The sequence below is a fragment of the Anser brachyrhynchus genome (genome assembly GCF_964034855.1).
Source record: "Anser brachyrhynchus genome assembly, chromosome: Z".
Classification (NCBI taxonomy): Eukaryota; Metazoa; Chordata; class Aves; order Anseriformes; family Anatidae; genus Anser; species Anser brachyrhynchus.
The window spans coordinates 60,415,099-60,438,076 of NC_137697.1; the positions used below are offsets into that span (position 1 = coordinate 60,415,099).

The following is a 22,978-nucleotide window of genomic DNA, read 5'->3' on the forward strand; positions in this document are numbered from 1 at the left end:
AGCAGCAACTTAAATGAATTTTCACTGAAGACTATATGCAATTTTATGTTCTCTGTGAGAGCCTTAAAGTTCTATTCATCCATTTAATTGCACAAATCAAATTAGTGACAAACTCTTACCTAAATGACTGAAAATATTTAATTTCGTTACTACATTATGCTGATTGTCTGATATTGAAGTATTGAAGTTTTATTTTTTGTGTTGATAATGTAAACAAAGCACTTCATAAAACATCAGGAAAACAGTCAATGCTAGTAATGATTTTTTTTTTCCAAACAGTGGAAACATCTTAGATCAGAACAGCTAGCAGTAAAAGCCAGAAGCTCTCCTCTGTCCATTCTTGCCTTTTTCTCTTCTTAGTCTTAAATGTTTCTGGGAGTTGCCTTCTGGAGACCATGTCTGTAAAACTTGTAGTTTGACATCTTGCTTTTTGAAAGAGGTAGTGGGGAGGCTAAGGCCCCAGTTTAAGTACTTGAAAAATCTGGATTACTTCTGTGATTGACTTGATACAATTGAACAGGCCGCTTACAGTAGGGCTTCTGTTGCCCAGATTATAAAATGGGTATAACAACAGGGGCAATCCTGTCAAAGTGTGTGCATGAGCAGATGTGCTTTGCAGACCTAGTTAGAGCAGTTCAGTTTTTATTTCAAATTAACCCTTAGCCTGGGAGCAATAGTTGATGCTTTCTTACACAAGTTCTGTAGCTGACCAAGTGCTCTGTCCCTTTCAGTTCCAAACTAAATTGATTAGTTAATTCAAAGAAAACTAAATTACTATATTTTTTTATAAGCCTGCCTCTTCTGTGTGCCCTCAATTTGGCTAGGAACAGTTAAGCAAACTATTGAAACTCAAGTCGTATTCAGTTCTGCAGAGTTATGCAGTATGTTAGATACTAGTCTTTAAATTTCATGGAGTAAAATATACTTACATAGCTTTAAAACTTAAAAGTTCTGTAATATTTTTATTTCTTCAAGAAGATTTAAAGTATATTTTTTTTAGAATCAGTAATTTAGAGTGGCTACTTTTCAATATTATTTTAGTATTGGTTTATACTACAAGGAGTTGAAATCTTTCAGGAAGTAACCTATTTGTACTTCCATACAAAATGAGATGTGTTAAATATATTGTTCTTAATAATTTGTTATGCCCCAAATAATATGCACATTCTCTTCTGCGTTTTCAGCTGATGCTGCACCAGTAGCTGCATCTCAGTCCAACCCAACGGGTGCATCCAGTTCTTCTGAGCCTGTGTCAGCACAGAAAATTGTCATTCCAGCAGCCTCTCACCATTTTTGCTTTTCAATAGACTTACGAAGTATACGTGGTCTGGAAGTTGGTTTTCCAATAAATTGCATTTTAAGGTATGATTTATTTTTTTATCTTGTTCTTGGTAATAAGTGTTTTTCTTCTCAAAACAATATTTTTATAGTCAGTTTGCAGCCTGATGCCTTATTTTAATCGTCAGTAGTTGAATGCTTGAGGATGTTCAACTAGTTCGTCACTAAACTTCTGAGAATTGCAGTATTAAAGACAGTATATAACAGTTTGCCTGCACTGTTTTTTATTATATTTCTCACTTGAATATCAGAGCCTAGGAGGAATAAATCGATATTCAGTCTTTAGGAGATGAGTAATCCTCTTTAGGATTAAAGGGAGGATTCAAATCTTAGTAGGGAGAAGTATCATATTTTGGTTACACTGGTTCTTGGAGGTTTTTTTTTAAAAAAAAGGGTTTGGATACATGAATTTTTTGCCTTAGACAAAAGTACAAAATTTCAGTGCTAGTTTGTAACAACTCTGTAGAAATTATGTAAAAATTAGCTTGTTAGTGCTTTCAATACAAAAGAAAAGTATGCGAGTACTTCTGGAGCACAAGCTCCAGAGAATATAAATTAGCAGGGAGGACAATATATTGAAGGAGTAAAGACTAAAAGATGTTAAAATTAAGGGCATTGAAGTCCTTATTTCTATATTCATGTTGTTTTTTTTAGTTTAGTCTTTTTTTTTTACTCTGCTAGTGAAGAGAGCGACTTTTCTTTATCAACTTCTTACTCTTCTTGAAGGTTTTCCATAGAATTTAGGGTAAAAAGTTCATAGATACTGGAATTAATTTTTTATTTTTTTACGGGGGTGGTGGGGTGGGAATAATTCCGGATTGAATAATATTTAGCTCTTGACAGCATACATGTATTCAGTGGTTCATAGCAGTTAGAGCTTGTATTCTGGTTTTCATTAGGGCCATTTCAGTGTACATCTTTAATGTATAATTCTGTGTGAAGGAGTTACATAATTGTGGTTGTAAAGGTCTGCATTTGCTTTCTACTTGTCTTGACAGTCTGGTTGGATATAGTTTTAGCTGGTCACTGGGAAATCTGTTCTTGATGACTCTTAGGGAGTTTAAGCCTTTTTTGAACAGGGCAAAAAGATGGTTTGGGGGGAATACTTTGAAACACAACTAATATAAATTTTTATCATTATTGATTTTTCAGTTTAGGCTACACTATAAAATAGTGTGTGGAAAACAACATAAAATGGCTATCAATTTCACATAAAAGCAGATTCAGATAACGCTTCAAATTTTTTTTTTTCAAAATAGGGATAAGAAATAGGTTTTTACTTTTTTGCACTTCAATTTTTAGTCAGTGATGTATGTGGCAATAAATTGAAGAGAGGAAAAACATAACACTTAAAAGCTACAATCAGTTGCAGGGTAAACAATTGCATTTAACAGCATGTTGGGAGCATTGTTTAATTCAGGTTTAAACAAGCTCGTAACAAATTTGCCTAAGCAGTTAAACTTTATAAGTGGCAGCTGTTGATACAGCATTTATTTTTATAAACTACATTTGTTTTAAACATTTGTGCAGTTTTCACTTTTATGCTAATTGTGTTTCAGTAAAAGGATTCTAAATTAGTCTTATTTTTGCAGAAGTATATGCAGAAAATGTCTATTAAACTGTTACTTGACTGCTTTTGTTATTGCTTTTATTAGGTACTCGTATCCCTTCTTTGGCAGTGCAGCACCTATTATGACAAGCCCACCCACAGAAATCAGGAAGAACATGGAAGTTTTTCTTCCACAGTCCTACTGTGCATTTGACTTTGCAACTACACCTCATCAGCTTCAAGATACGTTCTTCAGGTGATAACTTGCATTATCTTAATTAGCTTGAATGGTTTTTATCTGTTGTAAATACAGTCAGTTTCAAATATTTTACTTAAGATCTTCAGTTTGAGAACTTAGTAAGGAATCAATGTGAATACTTAATGCACTTCTCTTCCCATTCCTTCATTATTTTGAAAGATGAGGACTCAAATTCCTGGTTTTATCTCTGGGTATTTATGCAGGGATCATTGCTTGCTGCTGTTGTAAGCTTGTAAATTAAAGGCTTGATAGTGCTTCTAACAAAGCATATTTATTCCAATTGAAGACTTTTGGCTGTGTATTCCTTTTTTTAACACAATGGCCATCTGAAATCTTTGGAAATATGAAAACCTGGAAAGCTGAGTACAGTTGAGTTGTGAATTCTGACACAATTTTTCCAGTAGTCCCACATGCTTTTGCTAGGGGATTTAGATGTGGATTAAAAGAATCATTGTAATTGTGGTGTTTTGAAAGGAAAAGCACAGAAGATGTATTCCGTGAGTGACAGTGACATGTTCACATGTAGGTATTTATAAACGACGATCTAGGTCTGTTAAGATTATTCAGTCAATCATTTTCATTGCAATGTAGTTCTTACTAATAAATGGAGGAAAGAATGATAACTTGAGCAAAGTAAGTGATAAAAAAGACAAAGTTTGTGAATCTCATTCCTCTGAAAATCAGTAACCCTGTATCATTTTGACACTTTGACCAGCACTGAGATTGGAATTGACTTTTTGAACATGAGGTCCCATTCCTCTTCTGTTGGTGACTGACATGAAAATAATTTCCATGTTTCAGATTACCTCTGCTGGTCGAGTTGTGGCACAAGGATAAAACAACTAAAGACATGCTTTTAGGGATTGCAAGACTTCAGCTTTCAAATGTTTTGGCGTCAGAAAAAAACCGTTTCTTGGGTGGTAATGGTGAACAATGTTGGCGTCAGACTTTCAATGAAACAGTCAATGTCACAGCAGCACAAGGGTAATAACTAATTAAAAGTTTTTTACTCTGTAGCAAGCCTTGAAGAACTATTTGTTTAGTATTTCTGTGAACAAGGTTAAACTTTCTCTGTTTATAAATTTGAAAGGTAAAAGGTAAACATAAACAAAACACAGGCTTTAGAAGTAGTCTCAATTTCTTCAAATTTATGTAGCTGCGTTGGTAGTCCTGCAAGAGAAAACATGATAAAGAAATAACTCTTAATTTTTCACCTTTTAACAATTACTTGCAACACTTAGATTTTCTTGATAAAAGCAGAAAATAAGTAAGAAATGTTGGTGATTGAATCTTAAAATCAGACACTTAGGATTATTATTGGTTGTCTTGTGTAAAAACTGGTTTGCACAACCTATGGAAATTTATACATAAATATTTCTGTCAATGCATATATATTTAAACTTACTGTTAATATATCAGCTTGCTCATTTTCATATTAGGAGCTCTGGAGAATAAGATACCAAAATGAAATAAAGAAGCCTGAAATTAAAACTTAATAGTGGCTATCAACAGAACTGAGAGATCTCAGAAAGTGGGCTGGTATTATTTGAAGAAAATACTATTTATTTTTAAGTGTAAAATGTTTTTGGTGATCTGTAAGTATTTTGGAAATCAGTTGTAAGCTCACGTGGTTTTAGATGAAGCCAAATCTGTATTTTTGTCTGGCAAGTGAACAGTTTGGGGAAAAAAAGGACCAGAGAATAACTGAAAGTTAAATCTTTTATATGTCCTTTAAACTTACCATTTTTTAACCCGAGCTTTTCACTCTGAGGCCAGCAGAATGGTGATTGCTTTCCTCATTTGACATTTCACTCTACAGTTTCACAGAACACAAATTCATCACTTTCACATCGGTCCCTTACCCATTTACCCCCATCCTTGCACTGAAGTATGGCTCCTAATAGCTCACATTTGTGAGACAGTGCTTTAAATTGGATGAATGAAACCTGTATAGAAAATATTTCTAGTAGAGTGCTAACTGAATTGGTGAATAAAGGTGTTTGCGGTGCAGTGGAGTTGGGAGTAGGCATCCAAAACATTAAAAGTTTAATTGCCACAGATGTATTGTGCAATCCCGCATTGATGCTAGAGTAAATCTCTGGTTTATATTGTATAATAATGATCTTGGGTAAGTTTCACAGACAGATCAAAGAAATAAATAGCCAATTAAATGCAATGAGGGACTTCACCGAGTAAGTTACTTAAGAATTGTGAATAGCTGCTGATGTTCCAGGAAAGAGTTAAGCCTGTGTTTATCCATAGTATGTTTTTAGACATATGTGACTTCAATGAAAGTTAGGAGGACAAATATATCCGTACAGTAGAGAAATTTCCATTTTCAATATTATACACTGATTATGGCAGGGTTTTCAGCTCATGTACATCAGAATGAGCAGTGGTGTTAGTTAGTGTGTGAATGTCAATCCTTCATGTAAATGAACACTTATCTTTTTCATGTTTATGTACTTCTGTCCTATGCCCTTGTTGAAAATGTGAACTGTGCTAGCAATCGGTATCTAGACTCTCATCTTCTATATGATGAGGACTTGATTATGCTTTTAAAAATAAATAAAAATTCCACTAAGACTGAGGTCAGTGTTAAACCTCTAATCTTATGAATAAGTAAAGCATGCTAACATTTGACACACAGGAAACTTCAGGGAACTAACACAGACTGTCTTTCATCCTCTTAAACTTGTATTAAATTGATCTCTGGCTCTTTTTAAATTTTTGCGTGGCCTGATTTAGTGGAGAGTTGTTTTATGATCTCACTGGACACTAAAGTTGACACTTCAACAAATAAGTTTGCTAAAATAAAGCCTGCTTTTGCACAAAACCACTAGATGGCATTGTCAAATTCATGTAATTGGCTCTGTATTTTGCTGTTCTGATACCAGTATAGAAAATCTTATACCAACAAGAGCAAAGCTAGACGGGTATGTTAACTGACTTAATTATTCAGAATTCTGAGGTCTGTTACCCTGAATCTTGTTTTTTATTAGTGACTGATAGAAAGTTGTAATAACTCAATGCAGTGACTTATTTGCACTTTGCATAAATTAATGTAGCCCCTCGTTCCCTTGAAAAAGGATGATAGTGTAGATGACTGCACCGTTGTAAAAATGTGTTGTCTTTTTATATTTACTGGAAGAAGAGATTTCTGTGGAAGAAACTTCACTGGTTAATTCCTGAAGCTTTTTGTCACAAACTGCAGTTTCCAGGTTTTGAGGGATTGTGTCACTGCCTTTACACCATCATGTAGTTATAACTGAAATAATAGCATTATTTCTGACCATTTACAGGTCTATGTTGTAATAGTACTTTTGTGTCAGACTAGTGATAATTTTCAGTTCAGTGATTCATCTGTGTATTTTCTCTAAACTTCTTATTATGCAGAAAACTACCTTTCCATTTGAGTTCAGAGGTGACAAATTAATTAAAATATTTATCTGGACACTTTCTCACTGTACTAGGACAGATATTTACCATACTTACCATAAGGCCCCCTCTAAGTGGATTTAAAGCTGTCAGTTGCCTGTGCTGAAGCATCTAGAAATGGGATTTTTTTTAGGAATCCAAGGATGGATTACCACAAATGATGTTATCCACAATATATTAAGTCACCTGACACCAGAAGGTTATAGTTAACTAACACCACTAATACAGGACTAATGAAATTGAGTATCTTAAATGAATTCAGTAGCAAAATACTTTCAAGAGGTAGACTTGTTAAACAGATTTATGACTACAGGTACAATATCTGTATCATTCTGTTCTTACAAGGATGAGTCAGTTGTGACAAACTGATAGTTAAATAGGTTCCCAATTACAAGTTGTTAAGGTCAGAAAAGCTTATTGTAGTTATACAAATCTGTACTTGTTAACTATATATATGGGAGAGCTGGGTTGTGTTGTCAGATAGACTTTCACAACAGTCACCTGAAATTGCACAGAGCCTTTTAGCAATTCAGCTTTGTTGCTTTATATGTCTTACAGAACACTTTGAGTATTTTTGACTGATTTTCATTCTAATGCAATTTTCAGGTCAGGCAACAGAATAGCAGAGCTTTTATATGCCATCACTTTGGAAGACTACGGGCTTGTGAAAATGCATGAAGTTCTGGTGTCAGATTCTTCTCAAGTAAATTTTGCATTAATTTTAGTATTTTTCCTTGAACTCTTTGAAATGTTGGTTTTCTAACTAAAAATCCACTTATGTCAGTGTGTAGGTGCTGGTCAGCAGTGGCATGCCCCTCATACTCAGCCTCATTGTGTCCCAGAAAACCAGCCAGAACCTCGAGAAACTCTTGAATACAAAGCAGCACTGGAGTTAGAAATGTGGAAGGAAATTCAAGAAGACATTTTTGAAAATCAGGTTTTTACTCCTACTTCCTAAACTGCCCAACTACCTGGAGAAGCTTTGGCAAAATTGGTGGGAGGAATATTAGCTGTATTTTTTCTTAAACTTTGACACTGTTTCAAGTAAGAGCAGCATTTCGCTCACATACATTAAAACATTGGAGATGTACACAAATATCTTCCATAACCTTAAGGCCGAATAGTAATTCTTTAGTATTAAATGACTGAAGTAGTTACTGGTAGTAAAATACAAAACTTCCCTGTCACAATTCTCTTTCATGATTTATGAAATGCAGTAGATATTCAACGTGCAAGTTACTGCTGTTAAATATTAACTATACATTTATTTATTCTGTCACTCTACTGCCGTTCTTCCACTCTTTAAGTCATTCCACTTATCCTATAAATGTTTCCTTCAAAAGTGAAGGTAGGTTTTGTTACAGTCTCATCTTGGTTAAGAGAGTGAGAATATAGTTTCTATTAGATGGTATATTTTTCTCAAACTTATGCTGGCTTCACAATTTGTTTTTAAGAGTAAGAAATATCTTTATTAAAATCATCTAGGTTATAATAAGTCAGTGTAAAACTTGTAAAACGTTTTTTTACTTCTGCTCGAGGCTTAATTCTGTTAGTACTCTCTGTAAAAGTTGTGCTATCAACAATCAACAATTTTGGTTTGAGTTTCTGTTTAGGAACTTTTTTCCTTTTATTAAAAGCTTAAAAAGAAGGAGATGGCCCATATGCAAGCACTTGCAGAAGAATGGAAGAAAAGAGACAGAGAGAGAGAGGCATTAGTGAAGAAGAAGGTAAGGAAACTAGTTTATATACTTGCTGAAAAGTCTCATGAATCTCATTACTGCAAAATTTGACAAGGTACTTTGACTATAACAACAAAGGGTCTGTGATAAGTCCTTACAACTTACAGGTGTATATGCATTTAGACAACAGTACAAAAATTAAAATCAGAAGTCTTTTACTTCATTTGAACACCAACGTTAGTGGTACATTTGTTTAATTTTGAACTAGAAATTGCTAGGTTGTTTACCTTCTTATGATGATGTGTAGACAGAATATTTGTTACGCATCCTGTTGGTTAGCTTGCTGACTCTAGTGGATTTTCAGCTTTGCTTGCCTCTTGCTTGCACGGTCAAAATCTTCAGCAGTCCAATTGGAGCATACTAACCTATTTCCGCTAATAAAAGAAAAGCTCTCCACCATGATTTCATGATTGAAAGCTGGAGATTTGTTTTGTATGTAAACTTGTATCAAACAAGAAACAATTTTAAATTCTTCATCTGTCTAAAGCCTAATTTTTATTGCAAGAAAATGTGTTTTTTTGTTTTTGTTTTCATAAAGGTAGCAGAATATACTGTTTTGGAAGAACAACTTCAGAAAACGTTGAGAGATCTAGATAAGCGAGAGCGACATCTTTTTAGTGCTGAATCAGAGGTAAAAGTTGTTTGGTCACTTTTTTGATTGAGATATTTCTATCCATTCTTTCATATGGAGGCAGTTATGACCTGTGTACAAGAACTAAAAGAGCAACATTCATACCAATGCACAGGTGAGCACTAATAATTTCATGCTAAATGTTTGTTACCTCTATACATATTTAGTGAAATAGAAGTTCAGCAAACTTATGAGTGATTTGTTACAAGTATAGAACTGTAAACTTTGTTTTCTTAACAGAATTAGTGTCAGTGGAGAGATTTATATAACATCATTATACCTCAATTATGTTTAGTATTCTATCATAGTAAACATTTTCCAGGTGTACAAGAGTGCCTTACTTCAAACAGTAATTTCTAGATCTACCTCTGAAACAAATAGGAGGTGCCAAGGAATGCTGGGAAGAACTGCAGTTGTCCAGATTTTGTCATCCAGAAATTTGATAGAATTCCTATTTTGTATTGTTTGATAGTCACAGGACCAAAGAAGATGAGGGAGAAACCAGTAGCTACCACTGTTTCTGGATCTCATTGAACACCCCACATCTAGGGAGCAAGATGAGTCCTCAGGAAAGCTATATATGGAAAGCATATGGAAAGAGAAAAGAAACTTCCTGTTTACCTACTTCAGAAACTTCAGAACAGTCTCACAATTGTATAGGTCGACTGTTGTGGTGACTTAGCAGTCCAGTGAACTCTTTTTCCTGTAGCTCAGCCTCTTTATCATAGGAATCCCTCCTTTGCTTGAGAACGAAGCTGCAATTCCCAGCAGAGGCATTGGCAGGTTGAACCTGTTTCCAGTTCTTTACTCAGAATCTCTTTATTCTCCTCAGGATGTAGTTTGTGCTGTAAACTATCTGACTTCACGTATAACTTCAACGTATAAAATCTGGTAATTAAACTTGGGTGCATTTCAGTCTGAATAAAAGTGTTTATTTTGATTCTCATACGTGTTTGTCACAAAACTTGTTCTAAATGTAGTGAGATTCTGGCAGGGTTTAGAGATAATGAAAATCTGTGGATTCCACAGGCATCTAGAAAAAATGATAGGAGTTCACAATTACAGTTTGAGGGGACAAAATGGTCAATTTGGAGGAGTTTATATTCAGATAGTAAATAGGCTAATAACATCTTCCTAAAAAGTTCAGACATGTCAAGGATGGTTTTCCTGTTAAGCTCAATAAGAATTTTTTTTTTACTGCACTCATTTTGAAGTGTGAGATCCTACTGAACAAAAGACATTTTCTTGGCTGTAGGAGTAACTTCATGTTTCCTGCAGTGAAGAGATTTATTTTTTTTAATTTTAGTAGGAAATTAAATTCTGTTTGTAATCTGATTTAGAAAGTAAGTAGAGATGCAAATAGCCCTGTTTTTAGTAGTCAAGTAACAATATACTTGTAGGCCAAATACATGAATTTGAAGATGATTAGTTAATCTGAAAGCCAACAAAAGGGGATATATCAAATGTGTAGGTAACAATACAATTTCTAGTGCTTAATTTCTAAAATAGATAACTTCTGTCATGAATGAGTAGTAGCGGTTTTAAGAGACTCTTAAAGATTCCAAATGTATGAATTGAGGTAGCTGTCTAATTTTTAAGCTTCAAAGAGTAAAGAAGGAGTTGCAAGCAGAGCATGAACGAAATAAGCAGGAGTTACAGGATTCTGTGCGGCGTGCCAGAGAAGAATGTGCTCACCAAATTGAGCTAGAAAGGTCGAAAATCAAACAGGTGGAAGAAGACAAGCTTCGCCTACAGCAGCAGGTATGTGCATTTAAATGGTTAGTCTCTGTCATTTAGTCTCTATCGTAGAGGCTGCATTTAGTATTTACTAGCCATCAGTGAAAGTATTTGTTAACTCATCTGATCCCTTTTTAAAAAAAATTTGCTTTTAGAATTGCAACATCCTGTGTCAGTGAGTTCTGTAGTTTGTGCTATTTAAAAAAAAAAATCTCATGTTCATTTAAAGCTTCTTGCTTAATATGAATGAGCAATCCTTAAGTGCCTATGTTACATGCCGTTCATGATTTCATAGGTCTGTCATACTCAATTTCCAAACACGAGCATCACTGTGTTTTGTCTTACCTTGTATTAAAGTTATGCTTTCTAGCTGATCATCCTAGTTCTCTTTCTGTGCCATTCCTACTATTTTGGATCGCCCTTTGTGCTTCAGTATGATGCAGTTGTTCCACTTAGTCTTCATGAGACAACAAACCACCTTGTTTTGTTGGGGGGGTTAGGATGGTTTGTCCTCTCTGTAGAGCCTCACCGTGGGGTAACTCAGTTTTTAATGTGCACAGGCAGAATTTTCCTATTGCTACCAGCTCTGACAGTCCTATTATCCTACCTTTTTGATTGTTTTTTGTTTCTTTTTAACAAAGAACATTCTGGAGTAAAGTGGAAGAATTCTAAGGCATATACTCTTTCATAAGAATTCATCCCTTACCCTTTAGTTTGAAAGAGATGTGTATTTACACAATTTTCACATATGAAGATCTGTAGAGGTTTCTAAATATCTAACTTGTTCGGAGATGAGCCCTACCATGTACAAGAGATTAGTTTCTGAACCATCCACTTTGAAGAATATCACTTTTATTCTCTGAATAGAGAAGTTGTGCTTTTGTGTGATTTGTGCACTACCCTAACAGTCTACAGTCTGAGGTCTCATGAGAAATTCCATTTTTTAAAGCATTTTCAGAAACAAACTAACTAAACATTAATGTGGAAGTTCTAGGGATAGCTTGCATTTTTCACAGCTGATGAAACTGGCTGCTGTTCTTATCATTGACATCATAGCCATATGCCTGTGTTTTAAAAAGAAATTGGTAAAAATATTGTCAAGAAACAATAGTATCTGTCAAAGTTGGCTGCCATCTCTTTCTGTGGAAAAATAACTGCAGTGAACTGTTTTTGTATGGTTACTTATAAGGCATCTTTGCATTCTTACATCAATTTTATACAGATAAATTCTATAGAAAGTGCAGAAATTTCTTGTGGAAGAATTATTGAGGTGACTCAATTAGAAGATCAGAGAACTGAAACACTGATGTACTAATAAAAGAAGTTGTAGGCTTCTAAACAAATGAATTTTCTGAAGCTTTTTCACCAAGTATTCTAAACATAGATACAATTCAGGAAACATTTGCATGAACTAGTTAAAGATAAAACAAGTTGCAGTTATCATATCAATTCTGTAGTGGAACACATCACTTTTGTCAGGTGTATTAAGGGCTTTCTAGTTGTGTAACCTTTATTCTTCTTCTGTTATATCATTCTATCATTAAAGCTCTCTTATTAGATGTTTTCTCAATGTTACTAATACAGTATAATGAAAAAAGTAGCTATTAAGCATTTAACTTACATAGTTTTTTGTAGCAAAGTAATACAATCATATATAGGCTACACTTTTCAAATTACCCGTTTTAAGATGAAAATCAAAGCTCTCTTTTAATGGTATCTTTGTGAAAGTCTGGAAATAGTGAGGATAGAGGTACATTCATTAAGTCATTAGTCGCTGAAGTCTTTGTTTCAGCCTTTTAAATTACTATTTGGCTGTACAAAGTATTAGTTGTTTCCTTTCCCAGACATTCCTAAACAAGTTATGCTTGTGAAAGCGAGTCTGTAATAAAACTTAATACAGCAGATAACACTGGCATTCTTTAAAAGTTGTGTGTAAATCTAAATAGTTTTGTTTTCTGTATTTCTTTTGCAAGTCTGTTTTAGAAATGTGAACAGAAGTGTTTATAAATCTTTCTGTTTTGTATGAGGAGAGACTTGTTTTTTCTTCCAGTACAAAGCAAAGATCATCTTTAATTTTTTTTCTTATTAAAATATTGCTGTATGGCATCATCAGGAAATTATTAATTATGAATATGTAACTCCTAGTATCTGTTTTGTATCTGTTTTAATGTAGCTTTATGAAGCAGAAAATAAGCATAAAATTTTGGAGAAGGAGTTCCAGCAATACAAAGAACAGCAAAGTAGTAAACCAGAAATCCAACTACAGTCGGAAATAAATCTCCTCACTTTAGAAAAGGTATCTTGAATTTTTTTAGTCTTTAAAAACTGTCACAAAGCATGAACCTGGCTATCTTGTCCATTTTGTTTTACTTTTTCCAACAATGTCTTCAACTAAATAAATATTCACACAGAGTTAAGGCCAACAGTGTTCTTATTGCTGTAGAGGAAGCTGTGGTGAGGCTAAGGCAGGAAAAACTGACCTTAAATAGGTCAAATGCATTATTAGTGCCATGATTTGTACTTGGGACTCTGAGCTCTCTATTCTTAAAGTTTAAGAAGAGTTTCTTGTGAGGGTTGATTGAGACTGTTTCTTTTTTTTTTTTTAAGTATTTCTGAAAACAGGTTACTTATCCGTGGAATGGAATTACCATCAAAAGTTGATTTCTTCATATGCTGCACATGCCTTCAGTAGAGGATATTCTACTTAAGATGCCCATATCTGTGGTTTTAATTATGGCCAGAATTATTGAAAGGTCTGAGTAAAATAGATTATTCTGAAAAAATTATACCATGCTTTTTTGCACAAAATGCACTCAGTTATATAGTGTATAGCTAGTCTGGATATTACTGTATGGTTGAATAGCTTTTAATAATGCAAGCAGGTGATTCAAAATATTTGCTTGTACAGACTTTTTAAATTCCTAACTAAAATATTGTTAGGCTTACTTTTCATTAAAAAAAATCTTCACAAATCTAGTGCTAAATAGTTCTTGTCCAATTAAAAAAAAAAATACTGTTTCAGGTTTTTTAATCAAAATGCTTCATTTTTCAGGTAACCGTGTTGTGTAGTTCATACCTGTTTTCATATGCCTTTTAGTACTGGTATATTTTTTGCACAATGCAATGAATTGTTGGTGAATTGCATAACATGTTTTTAAGATTTACTGTTTAGACTGTAAAACCAGAGATACCCAAAACGTATACATATATTTCAAAGAATGGTTAGAACAGAGGTGTATTTCAGAGGAAAGAATGTAACACATCTTCCATCAGCTCCAGGAAAGGAAAAAAAATAGGGTATACACCTTTTAAAGGCAAGATTTGTGCAAGATTTGTCCATCAACATTCCTGTTAAATTAGAGTTTATAATCTTACTTTAGAAAAGTGGGGGGAGGGGGGGTTGGAGAGGGGAGGTTACTAATTTGAGAATCTTAAATTTAAAAGGTTACATCAGTAGATTTAGTGCTAATAACTAATCTTTTTCTTTTGTATAGACAGCTATCCAATAAAAATAAAGCTATATTTTAAACAAGAAAATGTTCATGTGCCATAATATTTATGTTACATTATATAACAGCTTTAGATGATGTTGTATGTTACACTACATAAACACTTTTCTTAAACCAGACCCTTTGTATATATACATCTTTCAGTGATTGTTACTGCTGTTATTGCTTCAGCTGATATGGTTTTAATTGCTTTTAGGTTGAACTTGAAAGAAAGTTGGAGTCAGCTACCAAGTCAAAGCTTCACTACAAACAACAGTGGGCAAGAGCTTTGAAAGAACTTGCAAGGTTAAAACAGGTATGCAGGTTTTTTCTTCCATCATATGAGACAATCAAGTTCATGCAGTGTTGGAAGCTATTTACAGTTACTGTTAATTACTGGCTGTTTCATTGTTTTAGTGTTTTGTTTGTCTCTGTAAAATTCAAGCTCTGAGCTTTTTGCAGAAGTCAGTAGAATAGCAAAACTGTTTTGAGTTTGACATTAAATTCAGGGAAGAACACAGCTCAGGTCAACAAAGAAAGCTGGTTTATCTGAAAGCAGGTGTGGTTCAAAAAAGAAACATTAATTAATCTCATTCCTGGTAAAGCTCAGTCACCACTACCAGAGAACATGGTTTGACCGTCCTGACAATCTTGGTCAGTAACATTCCTAACTGTTCTGTATTTTAATTGTAAAATGAACAAAGAATAGAGATTAAAACCAAAAATCAAAACAATGGTTTAAGACTTGCTGAATGCTGTAACATGAAGTAAATTTGCAGAAGAAAAGTGAAATTGAAGATGAAACTTCTTGCTTCTGCTTTTGGAAATCCTAATCCCTGAAACCAATGTGGCATGTTTTTTTTACTGTTCTGATAGATCTACTGTATACATATATACAGTCATATGTATGTAACTTAAAGTAGCTTAAAAATATTCTGTTCTAAGTTGCAGCAGTAACAGTTTCATCTGTACTGAATGCATATACTTTTACTTTCGTCATTGCATCTTTCAGTAATTACAGTAAACTTTAACTAAGCAGTGTATGTAAGAGTGGCAAGCATTTCCATTGTTTGTGACAAATTAATAAATCACTAATCCAGGTTGCTGAACAAACACTGGCACAGACCTAAGCCTTCAGAATTTAAGTTTAGTAAAAGGTATTTATTACTTATCTTCACATTTCTTGTGAAGTGGGATGGTACGTCTTAAGGATTATAGTTCCTGCTTCATTCCTGTTGTGTTTTTTTCTTTCTGGAAAGTAAAAACTACCCTCCATTTTCTAATTGATTGTTACTTTTTTAATCCTCTTTACTTCAGTGTGTTAGCTGTTTTCAATCGCTATTAAAAACTAAACATTATCTGTCTTCAGATTTCCTTTTTGCCTACTGATAAAAGGAGAAATTTTCCTCTCCAATTTCTGACACACTGTGCTTGGCAAAGATGATAGAAGGAAGAACATAAGTCTCATAAATCTCATCTTTCTGATGAAGATTTCTTCAGCAGCCATGAAATATCCTAGCTATTTTTTCTTAATGCAAAATTTAAGTTCCCTGTAGAATAAAGGAAAACATTGTTAGTTGCCAGATTAACACAGAGTATATCATCATCAAGTTCTTATTATGAATTTCATCACAGTAGACCTGATGATCTGAATTTAGTAACATATGTAGATGGTTTCAGCTGACCCCCGTTGATGGAAGTCTGAACTATAAAATAAGTTGGCATATACAGTGAATTATGCTACTTAAGACTTTTATAGAACAGAACAAACCCTTTAAAAGTGGTTTCTTGTGTTTTTATACTCCCATGCTTCATTTTATACTTAGTCTATTGATAAAGGATTTAAGTGACTTTAAAGAGCCAAATAAAAGCCAAAGCAGAGCTGATCAAAAAACATTTACTGTGTTTTAAATATAAATTTGGAAAGTGTTGCTTCAGGAATTCTAGATCTGCTTTAGTTCAGATGATTTGTGCAATTGCACATACTTTGACCAATTTCTTGTTTAAATTGGATTAGTACCATGTTAATTTTGCATTGCCTCTGGTGAATAGCCACAGGGCTGTAATCTGTGCCAGTAATTTGTCACACCAAAGCTCTCTAGAGAACTATACAAAACATTTGTGTAGTGAGGATTAGACGCTGAAAGCCATATCTTAGATTGTTAATAAATGTTAATGACAAAACCCAGCTGGTAAGTCTTGGAAATGAGATCTAATGCTTTGCGCCCATTGCCAAAAAAATGTTTAAACAGAGATTTCCATTACTCAAAGGTGACCTAGTACAGTCAATTTGTGAATTAAAGAAGCATAATCTACAGGCTAAGCATTTAGTAAAATGCTCTTCTGATTTGCAACCATAAAAGTCAATGTTTCCTTAATTAAAAAGTTTCCTTTTACTTTGGAACTAGTTGTTAGCACACATCTGTGATAGCTTTATATTTTGCAGAATGAGATATGCACTACATAACTTAGAAAATGATGGGACTGTTAATAGAACATGCTCTGAACTTCTCCATGTCTGGTAATTTGAATGTTTAAAAACACAGTGCCAGTGGTAAGGAAAAAGACCTGAGCAAATGAGGGCACATATATATCACCTGTGCTTAACAAAACACAGAAGTTAATTGAATTTAAGCACAGTTTGTAAAGCTGAGTGAAAATAGTAAGCTGGGTTACATTCTGGTGAAATCTTGTTTAGGCCCTTTTACTTACTCAGTGCAACTGTATGTAAGTACTTTACTTATATCCCTGTTCACCTTTAGGAAGACAAACTTCAAGTTAGCTACATAGCTGTGCTTATCCTGGTAGGTTTTGTTATTTCCAGAGGTTTCAAAACCTGACTTCTAAAGTTTACTGTCAAGGAAAGTCTGAACCTACACAAACAAGACGTGCGTAGTTCTATGTATGTGAGCATTATTACTGAAAATAATCAAACCACTCACACAATGCTGTGGAGATCTCAGGTACTAAATGGAGTGCAAGTATTTTAAAACAAATACCAAAGCTACCAGGAATTTCATTTTCAGCAGATGATAGTCTGATAATCTAGAAAACCAAAATAATCTCAAAGTGTACATACATACATTATTCAGTGTTCTGGGAGAAATATTTTTTAAAGAAGTCTTTTATTGTTTTTGTGTCCTACAGGTCTGATCAAACTAACACTGATGCATTTATTTAAAACAACATAGATCTTATTGGTTGGTTGACATTCACTCTATCTTGTCCAGCCTCCTGCTTATCCACTTAGTAATTAATTTGATTAATTTATAAGTAATTTAGCCAAGGATGGGTTATAAATCTTTGCTTTAAAAAAAAAAAGTCAGAGGTCCAAGTCCTGGTTAAAAACTGTGTCTTGAAACCATCCAGGCCCTCCTACTGACTTGTCAGCTCTGGGTTATTTTCAGAAAACTTTACTTGAGTTCCTTAGCTTCAATCGTAAGTTTTCCCACAGACTTGCATGGTATGTGTGAGTGGGAGAGTGAATAGTGGCTGCTATTTAGCCATTGTTTAGTCTAGTGTATGTATGTTTACATCTCCCTTTTGGATTTATAGGCAGCTATGGCAAAATAAAGATTGTGCTTCCTTGATTGAAGAGCCTCTTAACTAGAGCACCTGGCGGCACAGAGGGGTTCTTTTACAATCTGATTGTAATTGAAATTTTTGTTTTCTTAATAGTGGCTAATTTTTATTTAATGCTGATTATTTCTCTAGTACCATAGGCTTCAAAACATGATTGAAGGTCCCACCATGCAAACTCCTAAAATAATATTCTTGTTCTCAAGTACTACATTAGAGATGCAAACCAATGAAGGAAGGCAGTAAAACACTGAATTAAATGATCTGATAACTAGCATGTGGCTTTAAGGTATTGTTTGGCTTGGCTTTGTTTGGGGTATGTAAGTAAGAGAAAGATAGCAAAACATCAAATTAATAAGAAAAAGGAATATTGATAAGTTTCCTTTTTCCCCCTCTTTAAAAAAAAAAAAAATCAAAAAGGGATAGCATGACTAACAGTGTTGAAGTGTTGAGAAGGTAATGGAGGAAAAGGTACCTGTGCCAACTAGGTGTATTACAATAATAATTTCCAGATGGTAAAAATTAAAAGTAATTTGCAGATAGTTTTCTTGATCATCTGTTGTTGCCTTGCTTTGGGATGGTGGGTGTTGACAGTCAGGAGGTAATGCAAGGATACAGTGTTCAGAGTTTCTAGTGGGCCTTGCATTCTATCTACACAGCTGCTTTTAGTCCAGCAGCTAATGATTCTGGAGCGGTCCCTTATCTGAAGTCTTAAAAAACAAACTTCAAGTTTCTAGAAATTGTTTAAAACTCTAGGGGTTCTTATTCAGGCTTCAAACAGCTTGACAGGGGTACAGTAAGAAGTTAGGAATAAATCTAAAATCTAACTTATTGTGGGAGCATATTCTCTCTGAAATAATAAGACCTATCATAAAAAGCCTTCACAGCATGAATTTTGTGTGTATGTATATACTTATGTGCCCTGAGGAACAATTAAAAATACTTTGTATTTGATTATATCCTTGTTTTTAAACTTCAGCATACACAGAATAGAATGAAAATGTTACACATGAGGCTAGAAATGCTGGACTTCACGTTACTAGTACTGTATTTTAGTAATATTTCTCCTTTTTGAAGATTGCACAGTAAATTCTGGTAAACCTCAAGTACTACTGTGAAGCAGAGTTCCTTCTCTGGTTTAAAAATAAACAGTGCTTATGCATCATTAAATTGTGATTGGAAAAAAGGGATTTTAGAGCCTGTGTGTCTCTTGTAAAGTAGTACCAGTCACCTCTGTAATGAATAAGAAATACTTCTTTTTCTCCCACTGTAACAAGTCTTATCTGTCTCTGAACATATCAGAATAAAGCAAATTAATTCAAAGTAAGCATATTTCACTTCTTATCAAACAAGTGTTCTAAGTTCTTTGCGATCTTCTTGTATTGATGGATTATTAGAAATCGAGTTTCTATTGCTGTTCTGAACATCATACAAAGAACAAGTTTGCTGTTACTCACCCTACAACTTCTGTTAGACTTAAAGGAGTCAAAGACGAATATTGGGAAATACATTTCAAAGTCTCACAATATGAAGTGTGTAACATTCACATTACACACAGGATCCATCCATCATAAATGAAACTGCAAAATCTCTTGTCACTTGCTTTCATGTATTTTCTGAGTTGGACTAGTCTTAAGCTAAGTGCTAGGGAAATCTTGCCTCAGAAAATACTGTTTTTTAAAAAAGTAGTATTTTCTAGATAAAGGTCATATTATTCAGGGTAATCTGTACCTCTTAAAATGCTACAGAAATTCTTGTTTTTCACTGGTACAGGACTAAAATTAATCTCAGTCTCCCTCATCACTCCCAAACAAGGAAATGACAAGGAATATTTGTCATATCTATATCATAATTGTATTAGTAACCACATTGAACTTCAAACTGCACTTTTCTGAAAGGAAGTCTTATGCAGTGTTGTGTTTGGAGACAAAATACACTGATAAGCGTTTGTCTACTTTATGGAGAAAAGGAGAACGCAGCACTCTTTATTCACCCTTACTTCCCTCCAAATCTAGGGATATCTTGAGCAATGAACATGCTCACTAGGAACGTTGATTTTTTTCTTTAACACTTTTCCAAGAGAAATATGAAAAGGAACACAAACTGAACAAAAGTTTCTTCAGAAATGGTTTTTTGTTCTTGCATCTTGGCTTTCACATTCTTTCTTTTTCCCCTTTTTTGGTGTTACTAAATATCACTAAGTATGTGTTTTCATGAAAAAACTTACTATTCTGAAACTAGGTACTTCAGTGAGGGCAGAAAGGATGAAAATACTAAATGGGATTCCTTCTGATCGGTCAAAGGTTTGGGAATTTTCTGTCACATGCCTGATTGAGTTTAGGATTTTCTGTTAATCTTCAGAGAATGTACTTCTTTCAGAGTTTAAAACACTCTTTGCTATCGATCTGCTACCGTAAGCATGTTCCTGAACAATATAAACCCCTGGATCATTGACATTTTCTGCCTCAAGATAGTAAAGTATCAACTTGTAAGGAAATTTCTATTCTCAGGCCAACACAGTTGTCTTCACTCTGAAATTGCAACTGTAGGAACACTTTCAAAACTTTACATTATGAGATCTGAGTAATATTCTACAAACTGAAGGACTGGGTTAGAATACTTCAGTTCAGTATGGTCACAGCTGTTTGATTTGTGTATATTATGTACCTCATTATAATCTGTTTAAAAAGTAGGCAAGGATGCCATTTTGTCCTGGCCTGTTGACGTCTTGTGCTAATGAGTGTTACTCTGCATTAGTCTTGAAGTATTTAACTTTCAGGATATGATTGACAATCTCCCATTAACACCTAGCTTCCTATGATGGTAGACCTAGTTTAAAACTAGGAGCAATTAGAGCATGTATTAACTGAGCTGCAGGGCAAGATTTCTTTTTCAAAAAAAAAAATCATCCTTTTCTCAATCTGCAACAATTCAGTGGACTGAAGCTAATCATATCTATAAATCAGTGTAGATAAGGGCTAGAAAAGGAGATGATGGCCGTTAAAACTCCTTAAATCTCCTTTTTTCTGTAGATCTGGATTTCTGACTTCATGTAAGATGAGTGCTCCACAGTGGTGTGGATTTCTTCCTCTGCATGATGTAGTTTGTTGTAAATTGCATTCTCACATAATCTGTTATGTGGCTTCCAAGATTCTCACCACTCTTAGATGATGCCAACAGGAAAACCCAGCTGTATCAGACATTCAAATTCTGCTTTTGAATTTTGTTTATGCAGTCTATACTGTATCTAAAACAGGATTATGTAGAACAAGTTTCTTCAGACTTACCATCCAGTCAAGAAAAGTAGCTGGTCAGCAGACCAAATTACTAGATTCTTTACCTATAGAGACAGACAAATAGAAATTTCTAGGCTTAATCTATACGTACAATGCAACAATTCTTCTGTGATTAAATATAGTTTTGAGTAGAATTTTAAATAGAACAGTGTAGAGTTTTAATGTACTCTAATCCCTAAAAAAAAAAAAAAAAAGGCACGAAACTGAAAATTTAATCTGAACACTTTTTTTTCTGAAATGTGGCTGGCTATATGTTAATTTTTTCCATTTTGAAAAGGATGACAGTTTAACTTGGATCTAGTGAAAGCACCAAGAACAGTGATGGTCTTCAAGTAAATATTGATCTGTTCTCGTATTTCTATACTTCACACAACCAGGGTAATCAGATATGCTGTCTGTATTCTATAAATTAGTTGTACTGCAACTTCCGTTTTTATAACAATCTATTTGAGCATACATAACGATCAGCATTTGATCTTACTACCAGCATTTAGCATTTACATCACTCTTAGCCCACTGTATACTTGAAATTTGGCTTTATTTCCTGGAATCTGTTGCCTATCCAGATATTTGGAAACCAGAGAATAACATATAAATGAGGCAGCCATATCACCAAGTATATCGAAGAACAGGTTCTTGTGCATTCCACTGTCACCTTCTACCTGCTGTGGAAATGATCAAGTCCTGTCCTTGCTCTGGTCTTAACCTATGAGTAATCCAAGGGAATGAGAGGACTTCCTTGCTGACAGTTTAGTTTTGTGGTTTGCTTGTTGTTTTGTTTTTGTGTCTTAAGAGAAGTTGGAAATGTGACTTTTTTTACGAAAGCTGGATTCATTTTTTCTACTGTATCCATGCATCCTGCTAGTTTTGTTTTAGTTGTGTTTTCAACCAATTTCTTTATCAACCAATTTCTTCACTGTGGAAGTAAGTCTTAGTGGTAGATCCCCATTATTCCTAATGCCTTAGAGCAGGAGGAAGGAGTAGTTTTATTCCATTCTATAAAAAAAAAGGGGGGGGGGGGGGAGTGTTGGGAGGAATAGGATGGAGGGTGGTTGTTCTTGGGGTGTCAATACCAGTTTTAGTGATAGATTACACCTCCAATTTCCCTTATACTTTGTTTGGATTTCCCTAGAACTCTTGAATAAATATCAGTTGGCTATAGTGATTTCTTACAATTTGCTATACACATTTGTTGGTTCGTGTTCTAAAACCTATTTTACTTAAACCTATTTTACTTCAATTTTAGCCTGCTCTTCAAACCTGTCCCACAGAAAAAATGCCTCTCACATGGTAATGTTCTTTTGTAATGAACTCTTGATGAGGGAGGAAGGACAATGGTCTTATCTCTTCCAAGTGCTTTTTTTATACTTCAGCCATCTATCAGCTGTAGAGTCTTGGCAGGATTCCTGCTTCTGGTTTTATATTATGTATCCCCTTAGCAAATTGTTCTGCAGTCATTTTGGTCTGTGTCACTGAAGTAATAGCATTTAATTTTTATTAAAATACTTCGTAGTCGGGTGCTATGATTACATGTAATCTTGTACAAGTACTTCTGTAACACATTGGCTGCTCACATGAACAATGAACAATTAGAGCTTTTGTTTATATCAACTCCTTGTGAAATTTGGATTTTATTACTTAATGATAATAAGTAAGATGCCTGGGACTGAGATTCAGAAAACTGGTTGAAATCAAGGATTAGATTCCTCCAGAAATTATTAGGTTGGCTGTATAATGAATATATTCACACATAAAACAGTTGTCTTTTTGCTGCTGTAATAAATATAAAACATTGTATTAACAGTCAAATATTTCAGATGAAAGTGATTTCAAAATTACAAAGGTAAGCTCACACTTCTCAGTATGTCCACATCCAGGATGTTTGTGTAACCTCCTACTTTGTTTTTTTAACTACAAGAACAAA

The 22,978-nt window shown here is 34.2% G+C and overlaps 1 protein-coding gene across 1 annotated transcript in view; it reads left to right on the top strand.

Annotated features, from left to right (window-relative positions):
* Window positions 1-22,978, top strand: part of CEP120 (centrosomal protein 120) — a 39,389-nt gene that overhangs the window by 12,627 nt on the left and 3,784 nt on the right. Inside the window, exons 9-18 of the mRNA XM_080573971.1 lie at window positions 1,185-1,362; window positions 2,994-3,143; window positions 3,948-4,130; window positions 7,191-7,287; window positions 7,369-7,521; window positions 8,222-8,311; window positions 8,862-8,954; window positions 10,554-10,715; window positions 12,865-12,987; window positions 14,397-14,495. Of these exons, the coding sequence (XP_080430097.1) occupies window positions 1,185-1,362; window positions 2,994-3,143; window positions 3,948-4,130; window positions 7,191-7,287; window positions 7,369-7,521; window positions 8,222-8,311; window positions 8,862-8,954; window positions 10,554-10,715; window positions 12,865-12,987; window positions 14,397-14,495 (1,328 nt within the window). The remainder of the gene's footprint in view (window positions 1-1,184; window positions 1,363-2,993; window positions 3,144-3,947; window positions 4,131-7,190; window positions 7,288-7,368; window positions 7,522-8,221; window positions 8,312-8,861; window positions 8,955-10,553; window positions 10,716-12,864; window positions 12,988-14,396; window positions 14,496-22,978) is intronic.